This window comes from Myiozetetes cayanensis, unplaced genomic scaffold (genome assembly GCF_022539395.1).
Source record: "Myiozetetes cayanensis isolate MyiCay16 unplaced genomic scaffold, myiCay2020 scf235, whole genome shotgun sequence".
NCBI lineage: Eukaryota > Metazoa > Chordata > Aves > Passeriformes > Tyrannidae > Myiozetetes > Myiozetetes cayanensis.
In genome coordinates, this window is record NW_026087451.1 from 12,970 (window position 1) to 25,218 (window position 12,249).

The window sequence follows — 12,249 nt, forward strand, 5'->3', positions numbered from 1 at the left end:
CTGGTGTTAACTGGTGAGTTCACAGGGTGCTGAACCCCAGCACAGGAGCCGCACTGGGACCCCCACTGGGAGCCATACTGGGAGCCATACTGGAAACCATACTGGGAGCCATACTGGGTGGACTGGGAGCCGTACTGGGACCGTACTGGGAGCACTGGGAGCTGTACTGGGAGCCTGACTGGGAGCTGTACTGGGAGCACTGGAGTGGACTGGGAGCTGACCAGGAGCTGTACTGGGAGCACCGGAGCTGACTGGGAGCCCAGCTGTACTGGGAACCGTACTGGGAGCCACACCAGGAGCCATACTGGGAGCTGTACTGGGAGCCCTACTGGGGCTGTACTGGGAACCCCACTGGGATCCCCACCAGGAGCCGTACTGGGAACCGTACTGGGAGCTGTACTGGGAGCTGTACTGGGAGCCTGACCAGGAGCTGTACTGGGACCCCCACTGGGAGCTGTACTGGGAACCATACTGGGAGCCGTACTGGGAGCTGTACTGGGAGCTGTACTGGGAGTTGTACTGGGAACCCCACTGGGAGCCGTACTGGAAGCTGTACTGGGAGCTGTACTGGGAGCTGTACCAGGAGCCATACCAGGAGCCGTACTGGGAGCTGTACTGGGAGCCTGACCAGGAGCTGTACTGGGAGCCATACTGGGAGCTGTAGTGGGAGCCTGACCAGGAGCTGTACCGGGAGCCCGACCAGGAGCTGTACTGAAAGCCATACTGGGACTCATACTGGGAGCACTGGTCCTCACCAATCCCCCCATGGCACTGCCTCCATCCCTGCTGCTCCCAGGGGTGCTGCTGGCGGCCGACGCCCTGGCCCTGTCCTTACTGGGCCCACTGGTGCCGGCGCTGGCACAGCTGGGCCCGGCGGGCGTGTGGCTCGAGGCCGCCCTGCGCCTGCCCCTCCTGGCCGCAGCCCCCCGGCTCCTGTCCCCTCTCTGTTTCCCCGGGGCCACCACCACGGCCGCCGTGGCCACCATCGCCATCACCCCTGCAGCCTTCGTGGCCCTGCGGAGCCTCCTGGGCCTGCCCGGCACTGGGCCCAGCCTCTTGGCGGCCGCCGCGCCCGCCTGGCTTGGGGTCACCCACGCGGCTGCCACACTGGCCCTGCTGGCCTGGGATGCCCCCCGCTCCCTGGGTGGTGTCCCCAAAGCTCCCGGGGGTGTCCCCAAGGTTCCCGGAGGCGTCTGGAGGGTCCTGGTGCTGGCCTGCTCCGAGTGGAAAGTCCTGGGAGCTGCCTTCCTGTGCCTCGTGGTGGCAGCTGCCGGTGGGTGACGGCGCAGGGAGGGCGGTGGACCCCCCGTTAACCGAGTCTTGCAGCCCCAGAGTGGGTGCACAGCCCCTAAATTTGGTGTTGAACCCACCCAGGTTTGGGGCTGACCCTCCCCCACTGGAATTGGGGTGGTGAGCAGCCTGGAATTCTGGGAGCTGCTTACCCCCCAAAAAAAAAATTGGATCCCCAACCTCCACACTTGGGTGTTGATTGCCCCTAAATTGGGTGCTGAGTCCTAAAAGCGGGTACTGACCATCCCAAAATTGGCTGCTGAGCCCCCGTTACGTTGGGAACCAATCACCTGAAAATTGGATGGTGACCCACCTGCCCCGTCCCCCCATAACTGGGTGCTGACACTACCCAAAAATTGTGTCCTGACCCATCAAACTCGGGTGTTAACCCCCCAAAAAATTGGGGGTCTGATGCCCAAAAATGGGCATTGACTCCCAAGAAATTGGCTCCTGATCCCCATATTTGGGTCCTGATCCCCCATATTTGGATCCTGACTCCCCATATTTGGGTTCCAACCCCTAAAATTTGAGTGCTAAACCCCCAAAATTGGGTGCTGACCCCCCCATATTTGGGTCTTGACCCCTCATATTTGCATCCTGACCCCGCATATTTGGGTCCTGACCTCCCATATTTGGGTCCCGACCCCCCCTTATTTTGGTCCCGACCCCTAAATTTTGGGTGCTGACCCCCCATATTTGGGTCCTGACCCCTAAAATTTGGGTGCTGAACCCCCAAAATTGGGTGCTGAGCCCCCCTATTTGGGTCCCAACCCCCAAATTTGGGTGCTGAGCCCCCTGAATTCGGTCTCAAACCCCTGCCATCGGGTCCCCCCGTGGTGACGCGGTGCCGGTGTCGCCCAGGGGAGACGGCGGGGCCGTACGTCACCGGGAAGGTTCTGGACGCCGTCCGGAGCGGGGATGGACTCACCACCGGAGCTGTGGGGATGGTGGTGGCCACCGAAGCAGCCAGGTGGGTCGCAGCGTTCACGGTGTCCCTGTGTCCACAGCGTTCCCCAATGTCCCTGATGTCCCCGTGTCCCCACAGCGTCCTGTTCTCCGGGTGCCGTGGGTGGCTCTTCCTGCTGGCGGCGGCGCGTCTCCGGCAGAGCCTGCGCCTCCGGCTCTTCTCCCACCTGCTGCACCAGGACCTGGATTTCTTCCAGGGAATGCCAACAGGTAACAGGGCGCAGCCCAGGCCGGTGCCATCCCACCATCCCATCCTGTCACTCCAGTCCCCATCCCACCGTTCCATCCTTTCCCTGTCATCCTGTTACCCAAGTCCCCATCCCATCCCACCATCCCATCCCACCATCCTATCCCATCACTCCAGTCCCTATCCCGCCATTCCATGCTTTCCCTGCCATCCTGTTATTCGAGTCTCCATCCCATCCTACCCCACCCATCCATCTTTCCCATCCAATTATTTCACTCCCCATCCCGCCATTCCATCCTTTCCTCGTCATCGTGTTACCTGAGTCCCCATCCCATCCCACCATCCCATTCCGTTGCTCCAGTCCCCATCCCGCCATTCCATGCTTTCCTCCTCATCCTGTTACCCTAATCCCCATCCCATCCTACCCCCATCCTCCATTATCCCATCCCACCATCCCATTTCCATCATTCCCATCCCAGTATCCCATCCCTTTCCATCCTATCCCATTTCCCCAGTCCTGTTCTACCATCCCATCCTGATACCACTATCCCATCCCACTGTCCTGTCCTTATTCTTACTCCCATCCCACCATCCCATCCCCATCAATCCATTCCAACTACTCCCGTTCCCGCCATCCCCTTTCCCATCCCGTCCCACCCATCACCCCATCCTGCCATCCCGTTCCATCTCCTGACCTTCATCCTATACCCCCATTCCCACCATCCCAATCCCACCTGTCCCATCTTTCCCCACCATTCCCATCCTTGTGTCCATGATCCCAACCTCCCTTCCCACCCTGCAGCCGAGCTGTCAACACGGTTCTCCGCGGAGGTGCCGCTGGTGTCCATGGCGGTGCCGAGGGGGACCAACCTGCTGCTTCGGAGCCTGGGAATGGCACTGGTGGTGGGCACGGCCATGATCCGGCTGGTGCCGGGGCTGGCGCTGCTGGCGCTGCTGGAGCTGCCCCTTGGGATCACCGCCCAGCGCATCCACAGTGCCCGGAGACGGGTCTGGAACACGGGACAGGATGGGCGGGAAGGGAGTAACGGGGTGGGAATGGCAGGGTGGGGTGGAGAGCAGGGAACGGGATGGTGGGGATGGGAATGGTGGGATGGGGTGAGATGGGATGGGATGAATGGGATGGTGGGGATGGGATGGGATGGGATGGGATGGGATGGGATGGGATGGGATGGGATGGGATGGAGATGGGATGGGATGGGATGGGATGGGATGGGATGGGATGGGATGGGAGGACGGTGGGATGGGGTGAGGTGGGGTGGGATGGAGAGCAAGGAACAGGATGGTAGGGATGGGAATTGTGGGATGGGGTGAGATGGGATGGGATGAACGGGATGGTGGGGATGGGAACAGTGGGATGGGGTGAGGTGGGATGGGATGGAAATGGGGTGTATGGGATGGGGATGATGGGAATGCTGGGGACAGGGCAGGATGGAATGATGGGGATGGGATGGGATGGGATGGGATGGGATGGGATGGGATGGGATGGGATGGGATGGGATGGGATGGGACGGGACGGGATGGGATGGGATGGGATGGGATGGGATGGGACGGGATGGGATGGGATGGGATGGGATGGCTGGATGGGGATCAGAGAGATGGGAGTGGGGAAGGTGACCAGAGGAATGGGATGTTGGGAATGTGAATGGTGGGGATGGGACAGTGGGAATGGGGACTGTGGGAGGGGGACTGGGAGATGGGATGGGATGGGATGGGATTGGTGGGGATGGGATGTGGATGGTGGGCCAGGAGGGTAGTCTGGGAAAGCTGGGAATCCCTTCGTGGCTCCATAGGCTCTGCAGCGCTCCATGCTGGAAGCATCTGCCCGGACGGCCTCGGGGGTGCAGGAATCCATCGCCGCCATGGAGACGATCCGGATCTTCTCGGCAGAGGAGGAGGAGGAGGAGCGGCACGGCTGGAACCTGGACGAGGAGCTGAGGCTGAAGGAGCGGATGGAGCTGGAGCTGGCGGGATTCACCCTCATCCAGAGGGTCAGGGGAAAACGGGAGTGGCAACACCGGGAATGGGGACACCGCTGGAATGGGGGCGCTGGGAGCAGGGTGGGGACACTGGGATGGGGACATCGGGATCAGGGATGGGGACACCGGGAATGGGAGTGGGAAGACCAGAACAGGTACACTGGGATCAGGGATGGGGATACCAGGAATGGGAGTGGGAAGATCAGAACAGGCACACTGGGATCAGAGATGGGGACACTGGGAATGGGAATGCCAACACCAGCAGCAGGATGGGGACTCTGGGACAAGGGATGGGAACACCAGAATCAGGAATGGGGACACCAGGAAAGGAAGGGGGGGGAGTGGGGACAGGGATTGGGATACCAAGAGCCTATTGTCGTGGAGACAATAGGAATGGGGACACCAGGACCGGGCTGGAGACACTGGGCCTGGGATGGGGACACCGGGACTGGGATGGGGACACCAGGAGTGGGAATAGGGACACTGGGACTGGGATGGGGACACCAGGAGCAGGAATGGGGACACCAGGAGCGGGAATGGGGACACCAGGAAAGGAAGTGGGGGGAGTGGGGGCAGGGATGGGGATACCAAGAGGAGTTATGGAGACAATGGGAATGGGGACACCGAGACTGGGATGGGGACACCAGGAGCGGGAATGGGGCCACCGGGACTGGGCTGGGGACACTGGGACTGGGATGGGGACACCAGGACTGGGATGGGGACACCAGTATCTGTGTTCCCACCTGTAGATGCTCAAGCTGGCCATCCGGGTCCTGGTGCTCTTCCAGAGCCACCAGCAGCTCCGAGATGGATCCATCACTCCCGGGGTGCTCGTCACCTTCCTGCTGTACCGGGACACGGTCGGCAGCCACGTCAAGGTGATCCAGCAGGATCCATGTGTCCCAACGTCCATCCGTGCCCTGTTCCCAATCCCTGCCAGTGCCACCCCCTGCCCTCCCCTCCCCCCAGGTGCTGCTCTCTGGCTTCAACGAGTTCACCACCAACGTGGCTGCCGGGCAGAAAATCTGGGAATACCTGGATCGGAAACCCTCCAGGCACATCGGGTGGGACGCTGGAGCCCCCCCAGCTCCGGGGCCACGTCGCCTTCCAGAGGGTCTCCTTCACCTATCCCGAAATCCCGAGCGCCCCGTGCTGAGGGTGGGTCTGGGGTGGGGAGGGTGGGGATTCCCAGGGTGGGAATTGCGGTGTCAGCCATCTCCATCCCACAGGATGTGTCCTTGGAGGCGTATCCTGGGGAGGGTGGGGATTCCCAGGGGTGGGAATTGTGGTGTCAGCTGTCCCCTATCCCGCAGGATGTGTCCTTGGTGGCCTATCTTGGGGGGCAGTGGGCATTCCCAGGGGTGGGAATTGCAGTGTCAGCCATTCCTGATCCCACAGGACGTGTCCCTGGAGCTGCATCCTGGGGAGGTGACGGTGCTGGCGGGGCCCAACGGGAGCGGGAAGAGCACGACCGTGGCGCTGCTGGAGCGGCTGCGGGATCCCGGGAGCGGGGAGGTGCTGCTGGACGGGATCCCCTTGCGGGAATACGAGCACCAGTACCTGCACCGGCAGGTGGGGGCGGCAGGGATGGGATGGGAACGCAGGGAATAGGATGGGATGGGATGGAATGGGATGGGGTGGGATGGGATGGAGATGGTGGGGATGGGATGGGAATGCAGGGAATAGGGTGGGATGGAATGGGATGGGGTGGGATGGGATGGGATGGAGATGGCGGGGATGGGCATGGGGGGTGAAGTGGAATTGGGAACTAGGAGACAGGAATGGGGACACTGGGAAAAGGGATGGGGACACCAGGGATGGGGTGGGGATACTCAGGTGGGATGGGGACACTGAGGTGGGACATGGGGACACTGAAGGATGGAATGGGGACACTGAGGTGGGATGGGGACACCAGGGATGGGGACAGGGACAGGGTAGGGACAGAGGAACAAGGATGGGGACACCAGGGACAGGGTGGGGATACTCAGGTGGGATGGGGACACTGAGGTGGGATAGGGACAGTGGGTACAGGGATGGGGAGAGTAGGAACAAGGATGGGGACACCAGGGACAGGGTGGGGACACTGGGGTGGGATGGGGAACGCTGGGTACAGAGACAATAGGAACAAGGATGGGGGTACCAGGCGTAGGAATGGGGACACTGGGAAATAGGATTGGGAACATCAAGGGATGGGGTTAGGGACAGTGGGATTAGGGATGGAGGCACAGTGGGCACAGCGATGGGGACACCCCGCAAGACTGGGGTCGGACCATGGAACAGGGGTGGGGACACCAAGGAGCTGGGACAGCTCACGGGCTTGGGGCCGGGGCAGGTGGTGCTGGTGGAGCAGGATCCCGTCCTGTTTTCTGGAACAATCCGTGAAAACGTCGTGCTGGGGCTGGAGGGCTGCGAAGAGTCGGAGCTGCGGGAAGCGGCCGCTGCTGCTGGAGCCTTGGAGTTCATCCAGGGGCTGAAGCAGGGCTGGGACACTGGTGAGAACTGGGGGGGGAATCCCGGGGGAATCCTGGGGACAGGGGCTGGAGCAGAGCTGGGACACCGGGGGAGAATCCTGGGGGAATCCTGGGGCCAGGGGCTGCATCCCAGGGTTAGAGTGGGACTGGGACACTGGGGGAGGATCCCGGGGGAATCCTGGGGCCAGGGGCTGCATCCCAGGGTTAGAGTGGGACTGGGACATCAGGGAAGGATCCCGGGGGAATCCTGGGGCCAGGGGCTGCATCCAGGGGCTGGAGTGGGACTGGGACACCAGGGAAGGATCCCAGGGAAATCCTGGGGCCAGGGGCTGCATCCAGGGGCTGGAGTGGGACTGGGACACCAGTGGGATCTGGGGGCACGAGGGGCACCCCTGGAATGGATCCTGCAGATTTTGGGATCCTTTGGCAGAAGTGGGGGAGCCGATAGGGGAGACAGGACTGGCAGTGGGATGTGGGGTGGGGACACCCCAGGTCCGGATCCTCCTGATCCCATGGGATCCCCCGCAAAGTTGGGGGAGGGGAGAGGGTTGGAAAGGGGGTGACTGGCAATGGGATGTGGAGGATGGAACCCCGGGTCTGGATCCCCCTGATCCCATGGGATCCCCGCAGAGGTGGGGGAGCGTGGGGGAGCAGCTAGCAGTGGGATTTGGGTGGGGTGGATCCCCGGGTCTGGATCCCCCTGATCCCATGGGATCCCTGCAGAGGTGGGGGAGCGCGGGGGGCAGCTGGCGGCGGGCGAGAGGCGTCGCCTGGCCCTGGCCCGGGCCCTGCTCCGTCGTCCCACCGTTCTCATCCTTGACGAGGCGCTGGATGAGGGAGATGAGGGGGCGGTGAGTGGGGTGGGGACATGGGGGCAGTGGGATGGGGGTGGGAACGATGGGATGGTGGCAAAGGGATGGGGTGGGGTGCGGAAGGTCAACCAGGTAGGGAAAAGGAGTTGGGGGTGGGGGGGAAGGGTGTGGGGAAATGGGACGAGATGGTGGGATGGGAATGGGGAGGATGGGGTGGAAAGCAGGGGGGTGTGGGATGGTGGGAAGTTGAGATGAATGGATGGAAAAGAAGGGATGGGATGGGGTGGGGTGGGAATGGTGGGGTTGAGAATGTTGGGATGAGGAGAGAGTGATGAAAGGGAGGGGTTGGGGTGGTGGGAATGGGGTGGAATGGGACAGTGGGGATGGGAACAGTGGGGATAGGACAGGATAGTGGAGGTGGGGATGGGATGGAGAACAGGGTGGTGATGGGGTGGGGTGGGGTGGGATGGGGTGGTTGGGATGCAATGGGATGGGATGGGATGGGATGGGATGGGATGGGATGGGATGGGATGGGACAGGGTGGGACAGGGCTGGCTGGGCTGGGATCAGCTCTCCCCGGTGCAGGCGCAGCGCTGGGTGTGGGTGCGGGATGGGATGGGGTGGGACAGGGATGGGAGGTCGGTCCCCATTCCAGGCACAGCGCTGGGGTGGGATGGGGTGTGACAGGGATGGAATGGAATGTGATGGGGTGGGACAGGGATGGGATGGGATGGGATCCAGTCTCCCTGCTCCAGGCACAGCGCTGGGTGCGTGCCGGGCTGGCGCGGACGGTGCTGGTGGTGTCGCACCGGCGGCGGGTGCTGGACGGGGCCGATCGGCTGGTGCTGCTGGAGGGCGGGACCGTGGCCGAGCAGGGAACGCCGGCGGAGCTGCGGGAGCGCCGTGGCGCCTACAACCGCCTGCTCCAGGGGGGAGGGGACAGGGAATAAAGGGCCGTTGGTGTCCCCATTCCCGGTGTTGGTGTCCCATCCTCCTGTCCTGTGGGTCCCTCACCCCCCTCCACCCATCCCCTGGATCCTCCCTCCCCGTGTCCCTTGGATTCTCCCCCCAATTCCACCAGGGATGGGAAGCAGGGATGGGTGAATGAAGGGCTCGATTTCCAGCTGGGCTTAAAACCCCAGCGGTGGGGACGTGAGGGACAAAGTGGCAGGCAGGGACATGAAGGACACGTGGTGGGCAGGGACATGAGGGACACATGGTGGGCAGGGACATGGGGGCCAAAGTAAACCTTGTACATTTAATAACTTGTAAATAAAGTAAAATGCAATAATAATGGCAAATGATGATGATAGTAATGATGATAAAAAGAGGTGCAACTGCTCACCACCTGCAGGCTGATGGCAAACCCCTCTGCCCACACCCACAGAGGCCCCTTCCACACAGCTGCCCCCAGTTTAATCTTCCAGGAGATGGGATCTCCGATGGAACAGGAGCCCCTCCCTCCCAGACTTAACTGTAAATCTGAAAATGTGACACTTAACAAGCAAGGTGTGGAAAGGAAATAACGATTTACTACAAACAGGGAACCAACCAGAACTGTCGTGGTTTCAAGGGGGCTGAACTTTCGGGAACAGGAGGGCCGTGGAGGTGATTTTGGTCAGAAGCTTTTACAAGCAGCTTTTGCTGTTCCATAAAAACCCAAGGATGGCCAGTTCCAGGGTGGGCTTCCTACCACTTCCAGCCAGTGTCATTCACTCCTGTGATAACACATTGAAGAACTCAGGAAGAGAATTCTGTGGCACAGAAGAAATTCCAGCTGGGGAGGAGAGCAGAGGAGAACGTGAGATAGGAATGGAGACTTCAAGGCCGGTGTGGCAGGAGAGGGGAGGAGGAGAGGCCCAGAAAGGCCTCTCTCTCGCCCTCCAGCAGGGGAAGGACTGAAAGCTGAGCCCCCCCTGATGCCTGTGGAAGATTTTTGGGGTGAGGAGACCCCTCCCTGCAGCTCATGGAGGAGCCTGCACTGGGGCAGGGGGATGCACAAGGAAGCTGAGACTCCATGGGAGGCCTGAGATGAAACAGAGTCCTGCTGGAGACCTGTGGCCTGTGGAGAGAGAAACCTGTGCTGGGGTGAGTTGTCCTGGGTAGGACTCGTGGCCCTGTGGGGGAATCCACGCTGGTGAAACTTATTTATGCCCTGAGGGACAGCAGATGATGGAAGAACTGCTGCCCGAGGGATGGGCTGTGATGGTTCGGACCTGGCTCCTTCCCAGGGCCCGAATTCACAGTGACAACCCCTTCCCCCTCCTTTCCTCCCTCGGGGCAAAGGAAAAAAAAAACCTATAAAAAACCCCTGAAATCAATTTAATTATATAAAGATAAATATGTTTATGTATATTATGGTTATACACAATTAAGATGCTGCGTACACAGCACAGGGAATCCAAACATCCCCTGGAGGCAAAGGGGAAAAAAGGGACAAAAAGGGACAAAACCAGAACAGATACGCACAATCAAAGCCAAGAACTGACAAAATAAAGAACCAGCAAAACAAAATCTCACCACGTCTGCTGTGGTTTTGCCCAGCCAGCCAGCCCCTGGGGCTGAGAATGGTTTTGTCCAGGTGAATTTCCGGACAAGAACCCAATTAAAACTCTCAGTAACGCCTTTGCTAATTACATCTTTAAGAAAACAGAAGAGAAAGGTTGGTGGGCAGTTGAAATTAGGGGCAGCAGCCATGTAGAAGAGGTGACAGTGGGCCCTGAGTGGGCCAAGACCCCCTCCTCCCCCGGCTTGGGCCGGGGGGCAGATGCGGCACTGAAGTCTCCCTTCTCTCTTGTAAGAGAGTGAAGAAAAGAAAAAGTTTAAAAGGCTGACTGCTTGGACAGAAACCGCAGCAGAAGAAATTCCAGCAAAGAGATAACGGAACGTCCAAGGTTAAAGCTGGCAGCTGAAGCTGCAACAGGAGAGAGAAGTGCCAAGGGTGGGGGTTTGCTTCTTCCCCCCTTTCGCTCTCTCCCTTCAGCAGGGTAAAGACTGAAAAATAAATCCCTACTACCTGTGAAATTTTGTGGGGTGAGGAGACCCCCATGTTGCTCATGGAGGAGCCTACACTGAAGAAGCCGAGACTTTATGAGAGACCTGAGGTGAAGCAGAGTCCTGTTGAGATTTGTGACCCTGAGGAAAACCTATGCTGGAGTGAGACAGCCCTGGTAGGATGTTGGGATCCAAGTGAGGGATCCATGCTAAACCCATGTAGAAGAGGTCTATCAAGGACTGTTCTCCCATGGGAAGGGACCTCCACAAGAAACAGGGGTGGACTCAAAAGCCATTATCCCCTGTGACTCTGTGGTGAAGAAGAGCCATGGTAGGCAAGTGTCCCCTTGCAAAACCATGGAAGAAAAACCTTCAGGGCCTGGGCAATCCCCAGACTCTGGTCTTAGCCCAGGAGGGGGGATAGGCCCAGCCCTGGAGGCTGACACAGAGCAAGAGAGAAAGAGAAAGAGTTCCAGCTGTGACAAGAGTGCTACAGAGTTATTGAAGAGACCTGAAACTCTGAGAATAGAGAAAGAAACTACTTTTCCTCCTTGGACTGATATAAAGGGGGGAGAAGTATTTCTGTAAATACATAGTACATTTTATTTAAGTAGAATTCTTATAGATATAGTTCCTTAGTAGTTTTATTTTGCTAGTAATAAATGTTCATACTATTTTCCCCAAATCCAGTCTCTTTTGTCTGCATAAACCTTCTCTCAACTAATAGTAATTGTGTGGGGGGTGTGAAAGCAAATTAATCCAGAGCAAAACCACGACACAGAGTCCCAGTGGCCCCTTGATTCCCTGAGGTTTGGAAATGTCACAATGGCCCCTTGATTCCACCAGGTTCCACCCTGTCCCAAAATTGCTTGGGTTCCATGAGCCCTTGCAGTGTCACACTGGACCCTGTTTCTCCGGGGAAAGGGGGTCAGCACAAGACACACAGACACCAACTCTAAGGAACAAGGGTGTAATTTCTCCACCCAAAGCCTGGCCAGGGCCTAAGAGACAAACCAAGGGACTCAACATGCACCACCTATTGCCAAACAAGGCCAGACATCGACTGCCATGGCCTTGACTGGGATCTAAACACGGAAAGATAAATACATTCACATTTCGCACATTTCACAATCCTGCATATTTTATTAATGAACAAATACAAATATTTTCCAATAATGAGATGATACAAATATATCTTACACAGATACAGCCCTATCCCACTACAGATTTCACTGATACTTATGCACAGTTTTAGCTCCTGAGTGGATCTGTGGAGAAACAGAACGTTAAGTTGGAAGGTTCATCCAGAGGCCAACTTTGGCTCAGGGGACATTGCTCAGGCCTCAGTACTTCAGCTGCAGAGCCCTGTGGAACCAATAGGCTGTTGTGACACTGTGGGGCCTCGTGGAACCAAAGAAACCCTGTGATACTGTGGAACTTCATGGAGATAAAGGAACCCCGGGACACTGTGGAACCTCATGGAATCAAGGGGCCACTATGACATTGCAGGGCTTCTTGGAATCAAGGGGCCT

At 58.8% G+C, this 12,249-nt stretch overlaps 1 protein-coding gene across 1 annotated transcript; it reads left to right on the plus strand.

Moving 5' to 3' along the window:
- The first annotated feature begins 672 nt into the window (after window positions 1-672).
- On the plus strand, window positions 673-8,699 carry LOC126642606 (antigen peptide transporter 2-like). The gene is given in 13 exon segments (XM_050320355.1): window positions 673-1,273; window positions 2,152-2,260; window positions 2,336-2,466; window positions 3,246-3,451; window positions 4,255-4,452; window positions 5,190-5,318; window positions 5,410-5,502; window positions 5,504-5,570; window positions 5,573-5,598; window positions 5,839-6,012; window positions 6,773-6,932; window positions 7,635-7,762; window positions 8,479-8,699. Coding segments are annotated over 13 exon segments (2,124 nt in total). The 5' UTR covers window positions 673-765; the 3' UTR covers window positions 8,674-8,699.
- Window positions 8,700-12,249: the final 3,550 nt, after the last annotated feature.